Consider the following 24289-nt stretch of genomic DNA (forward strand, 5'->3'; position numbering starts at 1 on the left):
ACTGAACGTGTACATCATATCATTCACGAATATTTGGGTATGGGAAAGCTCTGTGCAAGGTGATTGCCGCGCGAGCTCACTTTTAACCAAAAACAACGACGAGTTGATGATTCGGAGCAGTTTTTGCGTCGACATGTGACAATGGATGAAACATGGCTCCATCATTTCACTCCGAAGTCCAATCGACAGTCATCCGAATGAACTTCACACAATGAACCCGCTCCAAAGCGTGGGTAAAAGCAACAGTCGGCTGTCAAGGTTATGACGTCTGTATTTCGGTATGCGCACGGAATAATTTTCATTGACTACCTTGAAAATGGAAGGACAATCAAACAACGGCCGCATTTGAAGAAAAAGAAAGTGCTGCTTCACCAAGACAATGCACCGTGTCACAAGTCAGTGAAAACGATAGCAAAAATCCATGAATTGGGCTTCGAATTGCTTCCTCGTCTATCGTATTCTACACATCTGGCCCCCATCGACTATTTCCTGTTCTCAGATCTCAAAAGAATGCTCGCTAGGAAGAAATTTTCGTCGAATGAAGATGTGATCACCGAAACTGTGTCCTATGTTGAAGGAAAGGACAAATCGTACTACAAAAATGGTATCGAGAAGTTGGAGGGTCGCTATAATCACTGTATCACCCTTGAAGGGAATTATGTTAAATAAAAAAAAATTGCCAAAAAAGATGTGTTTTACTATGGTAGGCCGAGGACTTTTCATTTGACCTGTTAGTATATGGTCTGTCCAAAATAGCAGTCAAAACGTCGGAAATTCAAGTCTAAATAAATTAATGAAACAAAATGTTCTCCAATATAATTTATTTTAATCTTATGGTACATCTAATGCATATATTATCTAATAATTTAAACTACAACTAATTATACAGCCACAATAGTTAATAGGTTAGAGTAGTTTTATTATATTTACATTGAACTGTTCCATATTATCCATGAGGTAAAGTTCTAAACATGTTCTTTATGTAGTGTATCCTCTGGAAGCCTAATCCGCCCAATTAACAATTATGTATCCAAGTAATGCATTTTACTTTCATTACCGAGCATATTGACCATTTAACGTTTAGTTCATGCTTCCTTCGATGATGTGTTTCTTTGTGAAGTCATTTTCTGTAATTTTTATTTCTTCTGTTAGTCCCTGACTGTTCTTGGTAACATTAATCAGGTTCGTCCATCGATCGATGGACGAATCTGAATTCTCCTTAATGCTCTTGTATAATTCTAAACAATTATATATATTTCTGTGCACATAAATCGTTTCCACTTTACAAAACAACTTCCTACAGTTATCGTATATTAATTATATACTCACCTTTAATTATTTCCACTCTCATCACCTTGTCAGCGTTTAGTTCTTCTTCAATGTGATTGAGTTCTTCCAAACCAAAGGTGTTTCCACCATTCCAACTCAACAGTTCTAAGAAGAACAAAAACAATATATCTGCAATTAATTTTTAATAAACGTTGTCACTAATAATACCTAATCAATTGTTACTACAACGTTCGTTTTTCGTTTTTCCATCAACTATTATTGTCTTAACACTTTTGATTATCTTCTTACCACGAGTGACCAAATGTACCATTCTGAAATAACCATGTCTCAACTAACATTTATATAGAAATTGAAATAATAAGTCTTCCTTGTTTTTGTTATATGCTTTTAAGAGGATTATATGGAAGTACCATTAGACTTCTTTGGTGTTATCTTTACACCACGTAAATCCTATATTACCTAACAGTGTATGAAAGGATGTTCTAAATGCCTAAAAGACCATATCTTTTAGCCTAAGTTCTCTATGGATACTCTCTATGGTTTATATAAATTTCATATATTTGATCTCTGATAGAGCTAACATCAGGCTGACCTTGATTCGTATGAGGACCGTTTCTTTTCGGTGAATCCAAGATTATATTTTACATTTTTTATGAAATTTCAGTGACCGTGCCCATACTAATATTCAGTGCAGATGCAACCCGCTAAAATACTTTCAATAAAAACCGTTGCAAGTTACTATTTAACAGTAAGAATGTTTAGCTCTCAAACGAATTTTACTGACAAGAAAGGGCCTACATTATATTGTTCCTGTTCGAAGTAAATGGTTAGAGACGCAATCTGTTCTGTCTGGCTTTGGCATTTTCATTCAGAATTATAATAAGAAGCGATTTGAATTCTATCAAAATGTTATAACTAATATTTTGAAAAAAATTACAAGCATTTGACAACCGAATGACTTTTGCAGACTTATTCGTTTATGTAATCGAACATATCAGATAATATTGTATCTTTTTTTAACTGGAATAAAATGAGAAGGAAAATATTCTGTCGAATTCTAAACGAAATTCTAAAGCGAATTTACAAATTGTGGCAGGCATTACATTAAATATCTTAATGACGCAAGTTCGCTACTTCTTTGGATATACTATATCTTTGGACTTTCTATATCTTTTGCAATATATCTTGTTTTATATATTAATTGCCTTAACGAAAATTTTGCCTCCTGTTTGAGGAACACTGGGCCACCTGGAGGCGTGAAATTTGGGCACGATTGAAATTTAAATCAAGTAAGTTTTTTTAAACAAAATCCGATCGAATGCTTCAAGGAGTGTATAGGAAAAATAAAACTACCATCTTTGTTGTTGTTGTTGTTTTAGTTCCTAAAACGGAACCATACATCGGCCTCAAATAAAAACTTCACAATTACAAAACCGTACACAAACATTTAACGCGTCGTTGTATAGGTATTTTTTATGTTGTTACTATATAGAGTACTCTCTGACAAGTTGATCCAATTTATCAATTAGCATACCGGAGGCCTGATCGCATATATCGTCGGTACTTCGTTCTGCATCTAACTTCAATTTGACAATTTGTGCAATGAGGACCTTCAATTTACTTTTGGTGTTCCGGTAAATTTCTCTCTTGATTTGTCCTGCAACAACAGATTCGTTCTAATTAGTTATTTCTGACTCTGAATTTGTTTTAACAATAATTATAATAAAACTGTTTTAACAGGCCAATTGAAAAGTCCCCGACCTACAATAGTAAAACACATTTTTTGGCAAAATTTTTTTTTTATTCAACTATAATTCCCTTCAAGGGTGATACACAGAGTTACAGCGACCCTCCAACTTTTCAGTACCATTTATGTAGTACGATTTGTCCTTTGCTTCAAAATAGGCCTCAGTTTCGGCGATCGCCTCTTTATTTGACGAAAATTTCTTCCCAGAGGGCATAATTTTGACATCAGAAAACAGGAAATAGTCGCTGGGGGCCAGATGTGGAGAATACGGTGGATTTTTGCCATCGTTTTCACTGACTTGTGATACAGAGCATTGTCTAGGTGAAGCAGCTCACTTAAACCGTCCAATAACGCTATGTAATAGTCTCTGTTGATGGTCCTTCCTTTTTCAAGGTAGTCAATGAAAATTATTCCATGCGCATCCCAAAATATAGCGCCATAACCTTGCCAGCCGACTGTTGTGTTTTCCACGCTTTAGAGCGGGTTCATTGTGTGCTGTCTACTCGGATGACTGTCGATTGGACTTCGGAGTGAAATGATGGAGCCATGTTTAATCCATTGTCACATATCGACGCAAAAACTCGGCTTTATTACGCTTGATCATCTTCAAACACTGCTCTGAATCATAAACTCGTCGTTGTTTTTGGTCAAAAATGAGCTAGCACGGTACCCACTTTGCACAGAGCTTTCTCATACCCAAATATTCGTGAATGATATGATGTACACGTTCAGTTGATATCTTTAGAGTGTCTGCTATTTCATTCAATTTCGATTTACGGTAATTCAAAGTCATTTTGTGGATTTTTTTAATGCTTTCGTCGGTAACAACTCTTTTGGGCGTCCACTGCGTTCACCGTTATCGGTGCTCATTTCACCACTTGAAGCTGGTAAGACCTTTAGTACCGCTAGCTCTGATATAAAACTATAATTTGTTTATTTTATTCTTATTTTAATATCTGTTTAGTTAGTTTTAATTTATGTGCTGTCTCCTATTCTCTGTTGTATATTTTCTGAAGATTTTAATTAACATTAACATTGTATGTATTCAATGTAATTCAATAATAATCAAGCAAATATAATTTGAACAACAATCCAAAACAATCCAGGTAAATGTCAGTTATATTTCTTATTTTAGACAATGCATTTTGATCAACTATTGATATGGGAAAAAGATATAGTGACAAAACGCAAACAGCTTGGGCTAAAACTAAACCAAATGAATTGGCTGAAAGTGCGTAAATATAAGTTATCATTAAATTTTCCTGTATAAGTCAATACTCAGGCCCATTTGAACCTATGGTATTGAACTGTTGGGTACAATTAGCAAATCTAACATAGCCATCCTCCAGAGGTTCCAGAATAAAGTGTTGCGAGTCATCGTCGATGCCCCATATGACGTCTGCAACAAACTGTTTGTCCAACAATAACTAGTGTGATTCGAAGTGTTAGTGCGAACTACTTTGAAACACTATTAGTGCACTTGCCAAATAGTTAAATGTGCGCGATGGCAGTGTAGTACATAGACTCAAACGCAAACTACCATACAAATTGATTAATAGACACATAGAGTGAGATTTAATAATCTCTAGAATAAGTTAGAAGAGTCTTTAGAAAAAGTTAGGATAGGCTTTAAAATAAGTTAGAATAGTATCTAGAATAAGATTTAGATTATAAGTTGTACAGCAGATCACTTACTGAAATCATATAATAATACTTATTGCCCACGGATATATTGTAGAAGTTGGAAGAGATTAATAAAAAAAATATACATGATTATATTTTAGAGAAAAAGTAAACCTGCACAAGTAAGAATTTGGAGAAATATCACAGGATATGCTTCTGAATCTTCTCGGGTTCCGGTCATCGAAATCATAGCTGATTGTTAATATACTACGAGTGCAGTGATAGTCTTAGTTGGAGAAAAATTGAAGAATTGAAATTTGACTCAATTAAAGATTTTGAAATGTGATTTAATTAATATAAAATTAATATTAATTTAGGAAAGATTTATAATTCCAGAGAAGTAACAAAATAAATACAGCTGTTAGAAAATTAACGTAAAAGAAGAGGGAATGTAGTATTAGATACATTAAATTACATTTAGGAAATCAAAATAAGTTAACTATATTATTTATATTAAAATCAGATAGAAGTCGAACATAGAGATAGTTATCCATATCGACGCCAAAGCAGAATAATCATGGCCATTAGGTTGTGCTGGCCAAATAGTAAGATTGGCAAGTTGTAGTGTATTAACAGTTGCTAAAACCAAATAAAATTGTTCCTTTAAATGTTTACCGATATCAATTGAACAAATTGAATGGCGTATTGCTGCAAATAACAGAAGTAGCGAGTAACATACTCAAATTCATTCTTTTTCAAGTTCGTTTATTCTATACAAAGCTCAGCGACACGCTGAAAGTATTCTGCCACACTGACCATATTTATCAGACATAGAGCATTCTGATTTTCACTTATTTAGAATGAGACAGCATCGCTTGGCTTGCAAATATTTTTGAAATGCTCAAAAAGTGTGGAAAATCAGCGATGCTTTCCGCCAAACCAATATCATTCTTTCAACACGGCATGCGGAATTGTTGGGAATAAAACAGAAAACTAGGCGTTTGAATACCATGGGAATTATTCTAATTCTTGGATATGTTGTGCCGTATGAATTAAAGCCAAGGGACATTGAAAGGCGTTTCGACAAAGGCCTACTTCAACGGCGAAATCTGGTGATGAAAAGTGGCAAAAATGCATAACGATAATTGAATGGGAGAAAAATAATGGGGACCACCTGATCATGCACCAATATTAATGTCAAAGTCGAGTGAATATCCATGCTTTCTAACTAATGCTCATTTTTGGTGGGATGAGTTTAATTTTCTGTAATCATATTCGCCAGACCTTAGTCTTTCTGATTATTTCTTGTTTTATGAAGATACCAAAAATGGATCTATTCATAAATAGCTTCAAAGATGGAATCCGTAAATTGGCTATCGATGGACAATTCTTTGAACAAAATACATTATGCTGATTTTTCACAATAGTGTTTCAATTAAAAGAATCCTTTAACTAACTTATAGGTCTCTAAATATATTCTTATCAATTACCACTAACCTTTCAATTCGGCTATGACTGTTTTAACGATTAATTCTAAATCTCGGTTTAAAGTTTTCCCAAAAAGTTTTCTTGAAATATTTCTATCTGTTGTCTTTTCTTCATCGACAAAAAGTCTTCTTGATATATTTCTATCTGGTGTCCTTTCTTCATCGACAAAAAGTCTTCTTGATATATTTCTAGCTGCTGTTCTTTCTTCATTGACAGACTGTCTTATTGAAACATTTCTATCTGGTGTCCTTTCTTCGTTGACAGAAGGTATTCTTAAAATGTTTCTATCTGGTGTCCTTTCTTCATTTACTTGCTGTAACTCATCGCCACTATCCTTCGTCCCTTTACTGGAATATGAACTTACTAGGGAATTACATATCTGTAAGTATATATATATATATATTTCGTTAATAAATTGTGTTAGATGTATAACATTTCCACAACAAGATTTTACAATTTGTTACAATATAGTCTATCAAATTTTCTTCCTGGAAAAATCTTTGAAATTATTTTTGGGTTTTTTATTCAATGCTATTTCATAGAGAAAAAATTATCGTTATTTACTGGAAGATCTGTAACCATTCATAAAGTCTTGGATGGAAGAGCTTTCGCAAGTCTTAAAAATTTGTCCTGTGGTTCCGAAGGGTAGTGCTCACTAATATCTCAACAACAAACAAAATAAACAGTATTTGGAACACTCTCCAACGCCATAATTAGTTTTGTAATATATATATATATATATATATATATATATATATATATATATATATATATTACAATACTAATTATGTCGGAAGACACTCTCAGCTTAACCTTAAATAAAGGAGATTGGTTTATTAGTTATTAATAAAGCCAATTTGAACCTAAAGGGTATAAATTGGGGGTTCCACTAAACCAATTAGTAATCCAACCGTTGTTCAAAACAAAATGCTTCGATTAATTTACGATGCTTAGTGCCACGCAACCAAACAAAGAACTGCACGATGGCCCTAAAATCAAATGGATTCACGAAACTATCCAAGATTTCGTCGTAAAATATGGAACAAGGTGACTAAATCACAGCACCAAGAAATGAAAAGTTTGAAGCGAACCAAATCACACAACTTTTTTAAAGAGTATTGACTTTAGTTTAGGTTAATATAATTTAATTTGAATTTGGTAAATACATTTTAGTGTATTATATTTAAAATATATTATAGACAAAAAGGGTCTTGTAAAAATCACTTGGTTTAGTTTTCACTCAAAAACCTCAAAGGGGTGAAATTATTATTTTAACACAAAATTGCAGAAAAAGCACTTAACATATATACAATATTCATTTATTAATAAGGTATTTAGCCACCACTTGCATTACATTTTTCTTGGAATAGACACCACATTTTTCCAATCATCAAGTCGTTTACACTTGATATCATGATCATTCCACCACTTATTTCGCAGCTCAATATTGGTTCCGTTATATAATTAAACAATAAATAATAAAATGAAAAATAACATAAAACATAATCTAACTAATCGCAACCCTTCCATGAATGTTTGTTTTGTGGAGATCCCATCGTACTGTTTTTACCGAAACGGTACTACTTAAATGAGTGTTGAGTTCTGCTGTCAGTTTTGGCGCAGTAGTTTTTATTTCGACTGGCCATAATATTTTATAGTGTTCGTTGGTCTCTCTTAGTTAATATATTATCATTATTGTGGATACTGTCGATCATTCAGTGATCATATATTTCACCAATCTATTGTCTGAAGCATTGCATAGCGAAGCGTACAGTATAATGAAATATAACTTATAGTCCTTTCAGCAGCATAACACAGTCAATATAACAGGTCATTTGAAAAGTTCCCGGCCTACCATAGTAAAACACATTTCTTTGGCACAATTAGTTTTCTTTGTTCAACATAATTCCCTTCAAGGGTGATACACTGATTATAACGGCCCTCCAACTTTTCAATAAAATTGATTTTGCTTCAAAATAGGTCTCAGTTTCGACGATCACCTCTTCATTCGACGAAAATTTCTTCCCAGTGAGCATTCTTTTAAGATCTGAGAACAGGAAATAGTCGCTGGGGGGGCAGATCTAGAGAATGCGATAGACGAGGAAGCAATTCGAAGCCCAATTCATGGACTTTTGCAATAATTTTCACTGAATTATCTTGGTGAAGCAGCACTTTCTTTTTCTTCAAATGCGGCCGTTTTTGGCGATTTCTTCCTTCAAACGGTCCAATTACACTATGTAATATCGCTCTTGATGGTCGAACAAAATTATTCCATGCGCATCCTAAAATACAGACGCCATAACTTTGCCAGCCGACTGTTGCGTTTTCCCACGCTTTGGAGCGGGTTCATCGTGTGTAATTTTAGAGCCATATTTCATCCATTGCCACATATCGATGCAAAAACTCGATTTTATTACGCTTAGTCATCTTCAAACACTGCTCCGAATCATAACACTTTGCACAGAGCTTTCTTATACCCAAATATTCGTGAACGATATGATGTACATGTTCCGTTGATATCTTTAGAGTGTCCGCTATTTCATTCAATTTCAATTTACGGTAATTCAAAATCATTTTTTTAACAACTTTTCGTCAGTAACAACCTCTTTTGGGCGTCCACTGCGTTCACCGTCTTCGGTGCTTATTTCACCACGTCTAGACTTAGCACAACTGCTATTTTTCCTGAGGCAGTATCGGACGAAGGTTCATCTGTTTACACAAGGAACAAAAATGAAGGCAATGCTTTTTGTAGAAAAGAGATATAATGGCATATTCCTATTGTCAATGAAAAAAAAATACATATCTAACACATGGGCTGAAAAGTTCCGGATGTAACAAAGAAAACGCGTTTTTTTTTTGTTCAAAATTGGTTATATTCATCAACGCAATCTCCATCGGAGCTACCCAATCATTCGAGCGCCGCTCTAATATTTCAAACCACCTTTTTTTAGAACAATTTATCTTTTGCCTCAAAATAGTTCAGCGATAACTTCTTCATTCGAGCGAAATTTCTTACCGGTGAGAATTGTTTTAGGTCTGCGAACAGTCGGTAATCACTGGGTGCTAAATCTGGTGAATACGGTGGAAGGGGGAGTAATGTAATCTGGTAGTGTAAATTAAGTTCAATTCATGTACTTTGGCCATTGTCTTGATTGACTTGTGATACGGTGTTTTGTCTTGACGAAAGAAAATGTTTTTCTTTGTTATATGCGCTCGTTTCTTAGCAATTTCGGCCTTCCAACGCTCCAATAACGCTATATAATATTCACTATTGATCGTATTGCCCTTCTCAATATAGAGAATATGTGAGATGAAGTGAGGAATCCATGTTTCATCCATTGTTACATATCGAGGTAAAAATTTCTGTTTGTTGCGTTAAAACATGGTCAAACACTGCTCAGAATCATCAACATGTTTTTGGTTTTGATCAACAGTGAGCAAACGCGGCACTTCCTTTACACAGAGCTTTCTTATAGTCAAATTCTAAACCAACACGTTCTTTTGATGTCTCTACGATGTTATTTAAGCCGTGAAACTTCACTTTTCGACAACTCAAAACGATTTCGTGTTTTATTTTATATTTTATGATGTTACCACCTCATTTGGACGTCCACTGCGTTCTGCTTCATCGGCGTCTCTACGACCACATTTAAACTCAGCAAACTAACGCTTTATTATTATTTTATAACTCTTTTCAGCCACGTTTCATTAGTTTGAGCGGTATTTTTTCTATCCAGAAGCAGTGTAAAATAAAAATACGCAACTTTTTATCCAATGTTGAAAATAACCAAATAGCATCACTCTTAGCACAATAACTGACAAAGTTATGAGTAGAATATCATCAAATATTAACAGGTTCCTTGTAGGTTAATACTAATTGAAAAGCGGTGAATGAAATAAAACTAGCGCCATCTATGTGTTAGGCCTCTGACTTTTCAACCTATGTATTATTGCACTAAGGATTATCTGTCTCTGATAAAGGGTAGAAATAGTTTTTCAAAGTTTCATTTAAATTAACGTTTGTTTTTATCATATTTTTGTGAATAAATACTTTTAGCATGCATTTTGCATGCAGTAAGGCATATAAAGCAAATAAGCTAATTAATATAATTATTTCTCGAAAAAATGACAGATGTGTACTTCAGGGACATTTATTGCAGTGTCTCTCTGGAAGGACAAATACACTGAAAGGGTTAATTTAATACCTACCTACATATAGAGTCATATAGAATTTAATTAATTTAGAATATACCAAATGAAATAAAAGTCTATAGACCTATATTACTGCTACTAGTAATATCTAAGGTTTTTGAAAATCTCCTGTTGAAAAGAATAAAATCGATCATAGAAAGAAAACCTAATACCAACACACCAGTTTGGGTTTGTTAACAATCATTCAACAATTGACCAGATCCACAGAGTAACAGATGCTATTGAAAAGGCCTACGAAAGTGGAAAAAGTATGTTCAGCTATATTCTTATTTTGCATAAGCCTTAGATAATGTTTGGCATGAAGGCCTTGTTCATAAACTACAGAAAATGCTACCAAAACAACATACCGAACTACTAAAATAGTACATTACAACCGGAATGTTTAGAGTTAAACAAGAAAAAGTTTACTCTACAATAGAAGAAACTAAAGCAGGCGTACCACAAGGAAGTGTTCTGGAATGCTTTATCTACTCTATACTTGTAATATACTATAAATGGAGAATATTGCGATGGCTACGTTTTCTGATGATACTGCAATTATAGCTGTCGGAGAAAATAGTGAAAAAGCCACACGAAAATTACAACAGGTAAGTGACAATATGGATAATTGGACACGATCTTGGAAAATAAAAATTAACAAAAGTAAACCTGTGAATGTGCAGTTCACCTAACAATCAGACCGTACAAGCACCAATAACATTAAATAATACTATCGTTTCATATAGCAATAATGCTTGATACCTCGGAATGAATTTTGATGCAAAACTTCGCTGGAATGAACACATAAAGAAGAAAAGAAAACAACTGGAATTGAAATACAGGAAAATATATTGGCTATTTGGAAGAAAATCACAATTATCGGTACATAATAAATTGATATTGCTGAGTAAATACTGAAACCTATATGGACATACGGAGTTAAATTATGGGGATTTTCTGCAAAGAGTAACATAAACAAAATACAAGTTTTTCAGAGAGTCCTGAGAAGCATCTTGGGCGCACCCAAATACTACAAGACTGACTACCTACAGCGAGACCTTCAGATACCCACACTCAGTCAAGAAATCAAGAGAATTGCAAGGGGGCATGAAGAAAGACTATATTCTGATAAGAATATTTAAGTATTGCAAATTTTGGTTGCCAAGAAAGCAGGATACAGACTCAAAAGTACCAAACCATCTGATCTTGTGTAGTGTAGTGTAAATAGCAAAAATAGTGCAGTGACATGTAACATATAAACATTATTTCACCAGATACTGAGATAAGGCCAATGGGTCCTCCTAGTTATATACCTAGATTTAAGTTATCATAAAGACAAATTGTAGGTTAGTCGGAAAACGACTAGTAACAATCTAACAATTAAATAATAATTTTAAAAAATTAGAATACGTACATGGTACAAGTTATCAGTTCCAATGTCCCATAAGGTAGCCATACCGTTTGAGTCCAAATAAGAATCATATTCATCATCGATAAAGTTACCTACGACGGAAACTTGATCCGGATCGTCGGCTTCGGAAAGGTCGTTGCCCAGAAAAGTTTTCGCCTCCAATAAACTTTGAGTAACGATAGTGACCCATCGCTCGGTTTCACTCGCGCTACTTCTTCTTTCTTCGAGGAACTGTTGAAGATCGAATTTCTTCTCGGGTTCTGCCTCGTTTTCATCGCTGGGGTCAATATATTGAAGTGAGTCGGTCAGCGGCGTTACGATGGAATCGTCGTCCAGCTCGGATTCATCGATGACTGACGTTTCGAGCTTCTCGGTTTTCTTTTCGGGAACAACTTTATTCTCCACGATGAAGGTCCTGTCTCTTCGGATTTGTGGCCGTATCTGATTGCTTTCATCTTTCGTAGTTCTTAATGCGTTATTTGATAGATTAAGAAGATTCTCTGTGGGCATTTCTTCCTCCGTGACTATCGGTTTATCTATTGGGCGTGATTTATCTATATTTTCACTAACTAATTTGTCATCTTTGGTTTTCTTCGTTATCCGAAGAGATTTCCGCTTAATCGAATGTCTACGTTGAAAGCTGTCGGGTCTTTTTGGTGTGTTTGAGACGCAGCGATGGATGATTTTCGGCCTGGTCATGAAAGATGGAGCCTATATGAAATTTATTGAAATCATTAGTACCTTGTTGTTAGATTATTCGACATATGTTACATACTCTACAGTCCGAAAGCCTTAGACGGGAATTTACTGACATTTTTTCTGATTTGCTCTTGCTTCTATCTGAGTTAATGGGGATGTACTCACTAGTTCTTTTATTGTGCAGTTTTCTCTATAATAAAATATATGTTAGCATCTTCTTCTATATAGTAATTTAGCGAAATTTTTGCTTCCATTTTCAAGGAAAATGGGGACACATGGAGGCGTGAAATTTGGAACGGTTAAAGTTTATATAGAGGAAGACTTTTTAGACCCAATACTTGTGTGTAATAGGCACTACAAATAAGTAAATTTTAATAAAACGAAATATGCTCAAATAAAGCAACCAGGCATAGTCGTCATATCGGTGACAGAAAATATACAAAATAATAATTTAGATTTTATTTTCATTGGACCTGGCTGACGCACTGCCATGTCCAATTCTTACGTGTGCTTATATTTAGTGGAAATAGTGAAGAAGCTACTGAATATTTTGGACTTTTTTGGTGTTTGTATACTTCCTGTAGAATTATTTTATAGTTCTTTTTATTTAAAATGATTTGTTTATATCTGAAGACATCTCAGGTGTTACTAGGAATCGCTTGTAAGGTCTTGAATAAAAGGAAAAGGATTTGTTATGGACATTTAACACAGCGTGATTATAAAACAACATGTGAAAGGGAATTGCTTAACAGGGATGAGGTTTCCAATTGTTATTTAAATTGTCTTTTATAATGTTAAGTATATGTAACTGATTTGAAACATATAGTCTATTCAAAGTTTTTTTTGTAATGCGTCGTGGATATTTGTGACGTCTAAACATTACAATGTGGCCGCATCAACTTTGAGTTTTAATTCAGTTTGGCTTTGACATACAAAAAAATTTAATCTAAATAAAATAATTGAACAAAAATGTTACCAAATATAATTTATTTTAAAATTATACTATATCTAAAAATTACAGCCACAATAATTTATAGGTAAGGGTTAGAACCTCTTATCGCTATTGCTTTCAAGAATTTTGCATACGTTTGACAGTTGGTCGCCGTCCGGTTGTCAGATGTACGCTAAATTATTCAAAGTATTAGTTATATCATATTACTTTGTTTAAAAATGCCGAAACTAATAGATATTCAGTGTCACAAATTGATTGCGGCTTTAATAGGTTATTTTGAAAAGGAAAGAGATAACGGAGGCACCCTTTTGCCGGTAAATTCCGTTAGAGAGGTAATTATTGAAGTCCTTATAATTTTATTGAAAATGTTCTTCAGCGGATTACTGCCGTGCTAAATATTATTGTGGGTACTGTGAATAACATCGCTTACAAAATGAAGAATAATACGTTAGATTCACCCAAGAAAACCCGTCTACATACAAAGTGGGTGACGAATCTTGACCATTTAGATATTGGCTCTATTCGAGACCAAATATACGAAATGTATAAGAATAGTAAGTACAGAAACTATTTTATTGACTCAAACATAATTTAATACATTTATTACAGAGAAACTTGTCTCTCTGGAAAGTATACATAAAAGAATTAGGGACATGCAGCTTGTTAAGGGATGTAAGATATCCTTCCACACACTCTTACAGGGTATAAGGCATAAGATTTGGGTTAGATTTGTTATATTACGTTTTAATATATTGGTGGTATAATATTGTATTGTATGAAAATTGTTGTTCTATGAATTCTTCTGTGAAATAGTATTTGCAATATAAATTTTATATATACTCGTATTTAAATAGGATGTATTTTTAAACTTTTATTGCATTCTTTTAGTATTTTTATTACTACTATTATTATTAATAACATATGATTTCCTGCTACTCATATAGTCAGTCTCGCCCTCTGGTGGCGAATGAACTTGTGGTAATACACTAAATGGTAATACACTGGAGATACTTCTGTTGTATGCATGTAAATCAACCACGGACGCACAGTTCTTAAGGTCAAAATTTGATAGTATTTTACCGCAAAATTCTGGAAGAACAATTTTTAATCGGAAATCAAATTTCAAAATTCTATATTTTAAGCCATAGTAAAACGGAAAGTGAATAACACCCTGTTAGACGAAGTTATTTATTTTTAAGCAGTGTTACTCTCGGTTATTTCCGTTATTTTGAAAATACTAGAGGTATGACAAATTAGGATAAAAAATTATTAAGAATAGTATGATCATGTAAATGCCATGCTACATTTTACGTCTTTGATAGACACAAACAAATTAAGGAATCCGCTTCATCAGAACCTATATACAGTTGTGAAAAAATAGCCGACATGCGAAGATTTCCTAGCGTAGATAAAGTTGGAGAATAAAAAGAAATGTCTGTTTTCATTGTTTGCCAGATAACCAAAACAAGTAGAGAGCTTTTTCTTGAGTAAAACCTAATTAATTTAGTAATAGATATGATTCTAGAGACATAATATATATTTGTGTTAGAAGTAATTCTAAAGGTTCTTAAAAAATCTGTAAATATTTGTAGTCTTGATTCATTTCAGGTTTCATATATATATATATTCATATATATATATTATTTATATATATTCATATATATATATTGGGGTGAAATATGGATAAAAGTTAAAGATAATAAATACATAAATGAACTAATGAAAATATGCGTTAGTTATAATAACACTAACTACTTAATTTACAAAAATGGACCGCATAGAACAAATTTAAGAAATCATGAATTGTCATCAGTAATTTTATAAATATTTTAAAGTTAATAAATATTAAAGTATTTAAAGATTAATACAATAATATATGAGATTATATGATATTCGATTTCGAAGATGTATATTATATTAATCCTCGTTAAAACAGCTATATCTGGGAAAACAATGTATATTTTGAAAAATCCTCTTAAGATCATATTCTAAAATCTTTGGAAATGCGAAGAAAACCTTTTTTTTTCAAGGTTCTAGAATGGATTACCACCTTAAGGATTGTTCCTTACAAACTGCACTAACTATTCAAATTTTTTATCATCTTAAAGAGCACGTTAATGGCTAAACTAATGGAATAGACAATTTAAAAAAACCGAAAGCCTCTCAGAATAAATGATATCTTAGTTTCAAGATAGAGAAAATTATTTTCCAACTCGCTATCTATTTTATTGTTTTCGTAAATCACTAAAATATGTGATGTCTTCGATTTTTTTCAAATATATCAAATTTTCAGCGTCCTATATCTGGGAAATTGAAAAAAATATGCCTGAATGGGAAAGAGATGCCTGATCAGCATGCATTGGAAGGCAAACTGTGTGAAAAACGTTGAATTTTTTGGCAAAAATATATTAAAGGGGGATCATAGAAACTTTTCAAAGATGTTGAAGTCATACAAGGCTGTAAATATTTTATTGTAAACTTTATGGAGTAAAAAACCTACCTTTTTCATATTATTATTTTCACTTATAGCTCTGTTAAGATTGTGTTTGTAGTTTTTCTTGCATTTGTGCACAGCATCATTTGCATTTAATTTCTAAAACCATCATCAACATTTAATAACTAACATTAAATAACATTTAACTCACCATCCACGTTGGTTGTCTATTACAGTTCTTGATGGGATTTTGGTGAGTAAAAGGAAGTATTTCACCTATAAAGAAATATCGTTTTCAGTTATTAATAATCTTTAATAATAATAATTCAAGGTAAAACATATTCTTTCTGTTAATAAATATTTTTTGATCTGGGGTGTACCCACTGCTTGACCTTTACCTTCACTCCACTGTTGAGTGATTAACATAGATATTACCCCAGTTTGGTCATTGGTACCACTGAATATTATTATGTTATAATCTGAATATCAGTATATATTACCCAAATTAAAATAAAACTAAACTACTTGAGTTAAAGTTAAACTACTTGAATTAAACTTGAACTACAATTAAAGGCTATACAAGTTCATGTGGTTTGGTTCGCTTCAATCTTATGATTTCTAGTGTGTTGTCCAGTAGCTATATTCTTTCCATGTTGCTGAGGTTTATCAACCTTATTTCATGTTTGAAGGCGATATCTTGGATCACTTCGTATAATCATTTGATTTCAAGGTCATCGTACAGATCTTCGATGGTGATGTAGACATAAGCTTTGGTAATTAGATGTAGAGTTATATTTTGGTTGCGTTAGATTACTAGTTGTTTAATGTTTTAGTGTAACTCTAAGCAGTACCGTCTAGACTGTTCTATTTTATATCCAACATGACATAGAGCAGAACATAAATTACCATAGAGATGGATACTAAAGAGGTATTTAGCTGATTTTGCTTGAGGAATCTGGCATCCGTCAAGCGATATAATTAGGTTTTCGTCATTTCGCCGCAACGCCAAATTAATATGGACATATCTGGAGCTATTAATCTGTATTTTACTGCCTCTTATTCATTTGTAGATCTTATTAATTGTTACTTGTAATTTTGCGTGTATTTTATCATTTACTATACAGTGGTGAAAATATGAAGTAGCATTGTAAACAACTATTAAACTACCCAACATAAACCAAACCAGAATTTGTTGTTTTAAAACTTCTCCACATAAAATAATAGTTTTTTAATTAACATTATTGAGTCATATTAGCCATATTGATTCAGGATCTTAAAATTCATGATTTTTACCATGAAATTTTCAAAATTGTATTAAAAACTCTTAGAAACTTATGACGATCTTGCTGCGCCATATTCCAAGTATCGCTTTTTGGTTTCCACAATATAAAAGTGGTGTTTTTGATGGTAATAAGTGGGAACGACCCGTAGGATCAAACAAGTTGCAAGACAATTAATTGCAAGTCTTGTTGGAAGTAAACCCAGCTCAAACTCTCAATGAACTTTCAGAGATAATTCAGTTGATGATTCTACTGATTTTAGGTATGCAAAGTAATCGATAAAGATAAAAAAAGAGGAAAATAGCTATTACATGACCTGAATGGTAATTTGTAATTTCGAGTCTGTCTCCCATAGGAAGTGCGAAAGTGATAGGATTACTGAGTCGTTGTCAAAGTAACTTTGTTCTTTCGATCTGATGTCATCATATTGCCGGTAAAGATGGTAAAAGTTGTAGAAAATAATGGAAAACATTTTAATTAATGGCATGTCGTTAGTAGTTCAGAATATATACAAACAGTTAATACAATGAATAAATCTCTGGGTAATGGATTTTGGAACGGAATTTAAATGAATATACTAGCCTAAGTGCTAAGGCAGTAGTTAGTATAGTAGTTAAGACACTAATAACTTATCATGATGCATACAGATACTTTAAAATACCCTTAACATCCTATTGACTGTAGGCCCAGTCCAGATAAAATTACATTTCCGTGTAATTTAGGCTGTTTGGTTAATAAATATTTTTAAACTAACTTGTGCTTAGGGGATTCATTTGCGCAAAGGAAGGAGTAATACATTTAATATTGTATATCAAATTAAGTTAGTAGAAAATCTGTTTCTAGTTTTATCTACGTGGAATGTCACTAAAACGTAACTACTACTGTCAAACCATTATCTTTTAAATAATTTATACTTATATCGAAGAAGCAAAGAAACTATATTTACCAGATAGATCTCGCAAGACCCAATCCGGCGGTTCGATATGAACGCTGAACTTCCTAGAACTGAAATAATTTTTCAATGAGGTCTCGGAGGAAACTTAAGATTATATAAAAACATGCTGGAATATAAGAAAACGAGTGATGAATAATATTCTGGTGTATCCATTTCACACAATGGACATTGATTATACGACGAGAGGCATTTCTAAGAAACCGAAGATAATTTCGTATATTGGTAAGGCGTCAGTTTATTAGAACCATGTTTGAATAAAATAAAAAAGCCAGTATCATTCGACGAAAGGAAAAGTAGGGATATGTCGAAAGTATCCATATATGAAGATAATCGTGACAGACTCTTCATACCAGAAAACCAGCGAAGTAAAATACAATAATTTTTAACTCATTTCACCGCTCTTTTATCATTTTCTGTTTCTAAGTTTGGAAAGTATAACAAATAGTTAATATATAATTTTATAAGATATATTTTTTAAATTAGAATGATTAATACATTTTTGCTAGTAATATTTTACCTGATTCATCGTGAAATCTTTCAGCTCTTGCAAAAGACATCGTCAAGGTTTTAAGATATATTCACTATACAACGAACGGAATAAAAGTAGTTAAAACAAAGATTGTTCAGTACCAAGTGGATTTTTATTTTTATAAAAAAATGTCATACTCGGAATTATTTGAATGAATATTTAGCGATAGTCTCGCTATGTTACTAAAAAAATTGTTTCCTTTCAATCAATTCAACGGCGGTATTCAACGGTAGCGGTGATACGACTGTCCACTTACCGTTGCGATAGTCGTGGGTACAAATCCTGTTGGAGCATGGTCGTAAATTTATGTCTGTGACTGTTTAACATTTGTGATTGTCTTTAGGCAAGAGTGCAAAATCCGATAAGGAACATGATCCTAGTCACGCCAGTAACCAGTCTGGGTAAGACCGGATGTCTTCTGAGATGATTTCTAAGATGGTCACTTGCCAGTCGGTTGACTTAATGCGGAGGACCGTGATTCGGAGCCCACGATAAAACTGTAGGCCCAGTCCAGATAAAATTACATTTCCGTGTAATTTAGGCTGTTTGGTTAATAAATATTTTTAAACTAACTTGTGCTTAGGGGATTCATTTGCGCAAAGGAAGGAGTAATACATTTAATATTGTATATCAAATTAAGTTAGTAGAAAATCTGTTTCTAGTTTTATCTACGTGGAATGTCACTAAAACGTAACTACTACTGTCAAACCATTATCTTTTAAATAATTTATACTTATATCGAAGAAGCAAAGAAACTATATTTACCAGATAGATCTCGCAAGACCCAATCCGGCGGTTCGATATGAACGCTGAACTTCCTAGAACTGAAATAATTTTTCAATGAGGTCTCGCGCACGGCGAACTTTAGATTGGAACAAGATAACTTAATAGATACAGCGCACATGGAAAGTTTTCATATTTCCAAAGTTGGATCGGTTCATTTCTGATGTGCGGAGATGAAATTTATCACTGAACTCCGGTGGATTTTGCATCGGACACATCAGTGGCTGCTCGTCTATTTAACCATTATATTTCCAGTGGTGCATCAGTGTTCAGGATATCGGAGAGATAAATGAGAAAATTGCTAATTATGTTGGTGAAATTCTATCACTCATTTCCGAAAATATCGCTTTTATGATATCCGTAATTTTGTAGCTTTATGGCAGTATTTTGGGTCTTTCCGGTATATTGTCGTTCAATATTTGATCATGTTTTCGATCGAAGAGAAGGTGATTGAAGATGACATAAATCCCACCTTAAATAGCTCGAACCTAAGTATTCTAATCATATTCAAGTCTTCATCAAATTGCTCGCGTCGCAGCAACAATCCACCAGGCATTAAGAAAAGGATGAAAAACTAGAGATGTTTCCAAAGGTTTCGATCAAATATGGCACCACGGTCTAATATTCAAAGCAAAACAGCTTGGTCTGCCGAATTACCTAATCTCCATGATAGATTCATACTTGGACGGTAGGTCCTTTCAAGTGAGGATCGGTGACGCAGTCTCCTCTCGTAAACAGTTTTCCGCAGGAGTCCTGCAAGGTGCTCCACTAGTCCCAGCCCTATTCAACCTCTATATGGCTCATTTTCCAGTCCACAACATACCTACACAGCATTTTATGCAAATGATACCGCTTTTTTCACAACCGGTTATAGTCCGGACGCTATTCGCGACAGACACCACCAAGTCCCTAGCCCCCAGAAAGCGACTCTGTACAAGATGCTAGTCCATCTAGTCTACCTCTACGGAGCACATGTGTGGTACAGGTATGTCTCTGAAGGACAACTTGAACTACTCCAAGTGTTCCAATCCAAAAAAGTTCGCCCGTTACTCAATGCCGCATGGTTTATGAGGAACGTCAAAACTCACCTCGAATCAGGTGTCCTGTTTGTGAAAAATTTCACGAACATACTCAGTGTAAGATTCTTTATAGGCGCCTTCCATCCGCAAACCTCGGGAGTAAACCAACTACGACAATCCCAATCCTAACCCAGGGTCTCCGTTGCCCGCAAAACACTTCACTATCCCGAACCCGAAGCGACATCAGCAGAAGACCATTTGGTTCTAGCTGGTCATCTCGGAATAAGAAAAAAAAATTCTAATCCTCTAATTACCAAAAGACCCAAATTAAAGTCTCACAAGAAAATCTAGCTGAAATCGCCAACTGTGAGCAGTCAGGGCGCAGAGTGAATTAGCCACAATTAACAAATAAAAGGGCTCCAATGAAAGCCCTCTAAGAGAGCTAACGAAGAAGTGGCAGACGAAAAGACAACTAGTTTTTTTTTATTTAACATCAATACGTCATCAATTGCAGACCAATAGAATTTGAATAAAAGATTTTGGTATTGTTATCTATAGAATATTTTTAGGTTTGTCAAATAATGAATGGATATAATTCATAAACTGCTGTACCAAAAAAGTCTTTTCATTATTTATCAAATAAAAAGCAGTCAAAACGGTTGATAGTCATAGGATATTCCAACTATTCGATAGTTAAAATAGTAGTCGACTGAAAATGCTAATTAGTACTTCATTAAAATGCACGCTTCCGGGATTTTATAGTATTCTTTTGTTCTAGTACTAATTTTGAGAGAGAAAAGGAAGAATACAATAGCTGAGTTCGAATGGCTGTGAAGAAGAATTTTTATTTTCATTTTATAATTTAGTATTTGTAAAAAAGAATTTGAAGCATAACCGCAAATATTTTTATTGTATATTTTGTGAAAAATAATTTTACTAGTTATCAATCAATTAACAATTCTTGACCTTGACAAGTAAATTTCCTAAATGCTGCTATATCGATGCATATTTTTATTTACCATCATAATACAATATTTAACCGAATAGGGTGACAATACAAAATTAGTAACGTATATTTTCGATTACGTTTAGTTCGATCTGATTTCATTTGAGGTTTTCTAAGTTGAATTGCTAATCAATAGCGAGTTGAATACATAATTTAAAAAAATCCTTAACGTATACATTAGGAGTGCAGAAAAAATTTCGATATGTCATAATATCGAAATTAAAAAAACAAATATCGATATTTTTGACAAAATTTTTTTGACCGATATATCGATATTTTTTCAGAATAAATTAAATATAATTTTTGAGAAACCTTTAAATATTTTTTTGTAAAATATCGATATTCCTTATACGTATTGCAAAAAAAAATTCGATATTTTTTTCGGACACCCCTAGTATACACTCAGCGTTAACAAAATAGTACTAAACCTTACTGTACTTTGTCTCAGATATATTAGAAGGGTTATCTTTTATAATTCGGGATTGTGTAAAATAATGATTTTTTAATATTTTTGGCGCAAGATTAACTGAACAGAGCACCAATGAGATTAATTCTAATTTTGGTAAAATATTGCTTAGATTATTTAAGAGTACTAGTTTACTAATTTGTCCATTTTTTTATTCCGAATTAGTTCAGTCTTTATTATATTACGTTCAATTTGTATTATTAATAATCAAAATAGCTAATTATATTAACAATATAGGGTACAAATATTACTAAAATGGCTATTTTAAAAATAAAATTGTTTTTTAATATATATTTTAATCTCGTTTTACCAACTAGGAGTTTATCTGGACTGAACCTACAGTTAAACCTACCGACTAACGAGTGGCCAACTTAGAAATCATCCCAGAAGGCATTCGGTCTAACCCAGCCTGGTTACTGGCGTGAGGCGTACTGAGATCATTTTCCTTGTCGGATATTGCACTCTTGCCTAGGACAATCAGAAATGTTAAACAATCACAAACATACATTTACAACCATGCCCCAGCAGTATTCGAACCCGTGACTGTCGCAACAGTAGGTGTACCGTCCTGTCGCCTTTAGCACTGTGCCACTAAGCCGGCGAAAAAATAAAATTGTGTATAAAAATGTATTTAGCAGGGCTATCAACATATTTTTTTATAGCTGATAGTAAATACAAATAAAATAAAAAAGTTTAAATTATATGACGACACATGATCATTCAGTTGTGATGTTAGACTATTTGTCGTAAGATTTTCTTCTTCGTAAGATTTTCTCTATTTGGTATTCAAAACCTATAGGAATATAAGCTGATTTTATGCACATTTGTAAACCTAACTTCACATCATATTACATTAAAATGGCAATAACTCGCCTAACAAACTAAGCATCTAAAAGTAACGTTTACATGTTGACTAAGTATAACTATGATGTATTATACAACAAAGATAATGATACACTAGGTACAAATTTGTTGTTATAAATAGTAATAGAAATAAAAGTTATTATATGTTAACGTTATAGAACATTTGTATAAAATAAATATCGTATTAGAAAATAAAATAATCTCTATGTGAGTAAACTGACGCTAGCCAAACATATCTGCTATTGAACAAGTTGTATTTCGATTCAAAGTAACATATCGATTGACTCAAATATATTCGGATCTAGAAGGTATTGGACTATAAAATAAGGAAAAAAAAACATGTGTATTCCACTCCCCTTTTGGTCTAATATTGCTTCGCTTCCATTCTGATGTTTTCCTTATTTGCGTTTGATTTGTTTTATTTTAGTAAATGTTTAAATAATTTATGAGCTATAGTTCTCTGTTATATTATTTTGTTATTTTTTAAAGGATAGTGCCTTGCTGATTTGATATAGCTTTCTTCTATATATACGAATTATTATTTTTCTTTTGTTAACATATAACATTAAATATAGATGTCTAAGTGGAAATAAATAATAAAATAAGTAATTAAACCAAAATAAATAATAAATAGCGTTAAAATTCATAACATTACGCTTTATTCCATATAATAAAAAGATGAAAATTATATATTGTTCAAAGCGTTGAGGCTTGTTTCGTTTCTTAAAATAATTTTGAATGGGGAATCTGCCAATTTGTATCTCTAATTGGCTTGGATTAATGGGAAATTTGATAGAATTTGAATACCTATTGATAGTCATGGTTGATTTCATTATCTATATATTGTATTTGTCACAGATATCTGTCATATAATTATATTTGAAGCCTAATGGAGCCTAAGAAAAATGAAGAGGGAATGAAACCTTCACAGACTTGTATACATACAAATAAAAACATGGATTATAAGAGGTATGACTGCACCTGAGAAAGAAGAGCATATATATTTTCGAATGAATGAAATAACTTTGAAATCTCGATAGAATAGTAGTTTAATATTTTTGCAAGTGTTTTTAATATTGCTGATAAACTTCTTCTTGGATAAGTTGAAGTCAGAATATTATGTGTCATTCATTACATGCAACAAGTTGTTTGAAAATCTTGGTCATATAATGAGTATTGGAGAAACACAACATTGGAATATTGAACAGAACTGTGAAAGGAAATTTATTGACTGGTATTTATTTATTATGATTTAAATCTTTTCCTGGGACTTATTTATAATATCTGTGACTACAGAACGAGCACTGGTTATTACTGAGTCGTAACAATCAACATACCTTCCAGCAAATTGCCATTATTTCGGACCCTCATGGCCATTTCACCTTCTTGTAACATACCTTCAGCTTCTGAGACTCAAAAGTCATCTCCAGAATTTTGCTTTTAATTTGGCTGATGGCATACACGGTTGCAAACTGAACCCATAGTCGCACATTGTGTGTCGAATGAAAAATGAACGAATTCCTCATAGTTCAGTTCCTGTAACGAGGAGATG

General features: G+C 33.0%; 2 protein-coding genes and 1 long non-coding RNA gene across 4 annotated transcripts; 1 reads left to right on the top strand and 2 right to left on the bottom strand.

Moving 5' to 3' along the window:
* Positions 1-1207: 1207 nt before the first annotated feature.
* LOC143195906 (uncharacterized) lies at positions 1208-1611 on the bottom strand. Its single transcript, XR_013005611.1, has 3 exons — positions 1498-1611; positions 1330-1434; positions 1208-1238 (listed from the first exon to the last, which is right to left on the bottom strand). It is a non-coding gene; the product is annotated as an uncharacterized LOC143195906 (long non-coding RNA).
* Positions 1612-2647: 1036 nt separating this feature from the next.
* On the bottom strand, positions 2648-18698 carry LOC143195903 (uncharacterized). 2 transcript variants are annotated; one of them, XM_076403416.1, is made up of 7 exons: positions 18588-18698; positions 16047-16111; positions 15902-15994; positions 12526-12639; positions 11754-12461; positions 6158-6527; positions 2648-2947 (listed from the first exon to the last, which is right to left on the bottom strand). In XM_076403416.1, the coding sequence occupies exons 1-7, from the start codon at positions 18625-18627 to the stop codon at positions 2775-2777; spliced, it is 1563 nt and encodes a 520-aa protein (XP_076259531.1). In that variant the 5' UTR covers positions 18628-18698; the 3' UTR covers positions 2648-2774. The 2 variants fall into 2 exon arrangements, with proteins under 2 accessions (XP_076259531.1, XP_076259532.1); XM_076403417.1 differs by lacking the exon at positions 6158-6527.
* LOC143195735 (uncharacterized) lies at positions 13620-15819 on the top strand. The gene is made up of 3 exons (XM_076403169.1): positions 13620-13733; positions 13778-13955; positions 15695-15819. The coding sequence occupies exons 1-3, from the start codon at positions 13620-13622 to the stop codon at positions 15748-15750; spliced, it is 348 nt and encodes a 115-aa protein (XP_076259284.1). The 3' UTR covers positions 15751-15819.
* Positions 18699-24289: the final 5591 nt, after the last annotated feature.

This window comes from Rhynchophorus ferrugineus, unplaced genomic scaffold (genome assembly GCF_030347505.1).
Source record: "Rhynchophorus ferrugineus isolate W39M unplaced genomic scaffold, kcgeb_rfMv2 rfM4, whole genome shotgun sequence".
NCBI classification, from domain to species: domain Eukaryota; kingdom Metazoa; phylum Arthropoda; class Insecta; order Coleoptera; family Curculionidae; genus Rhynchophorus; species Rhynchophorus ferrugineus.

Excerpts from the sequence above, each read along its gene's own strand:
- LOC143195903 (XM_076403416.1), bottom strand. The coding sequence starts at position 18,627 with ATGTCTTTTGCAAGAGCTGAAAGATTTCACGATGAATCAG. Across the intron at positions 12,640-15,901 it reads AAAATAATAATATGAAAAAG|AGAAAACTGCACAATAAAAG; the intron begins GTAGGTTTTTTA and ends ATTTTATTATAG. Across the intron at positions 12,462-12,525 it reads TAAGGCTTTCGGACTGTAGA|GCTCCATCTTTCATGACCAG; the intron begins GTATGTAACATA and ends AATTTCATATAG.
- LOC143195735 (XM_076403169.1), top strand. The coding sequence starts at position 13,620 with ATGCCGAAACTAATAGATATTCAGTGTCACAAATTGATTGCGGCTTTA. Across the intron at positions 13,734-13,777 it reads CGGTAAATTCCGTTAGAGAG|CGGATTACTGCCGTGCTAAA; the intron begins GTAATTATTGAA and ends AATGTTCTTCAG. Across the intron at positions 13,956-15,694 it reads ATACGAAATGTATAAGAATA|CGTCCTATATCTGGGAAATT; the intron begins GTAAGTACAGAA and ends TCAAATTTTCAG.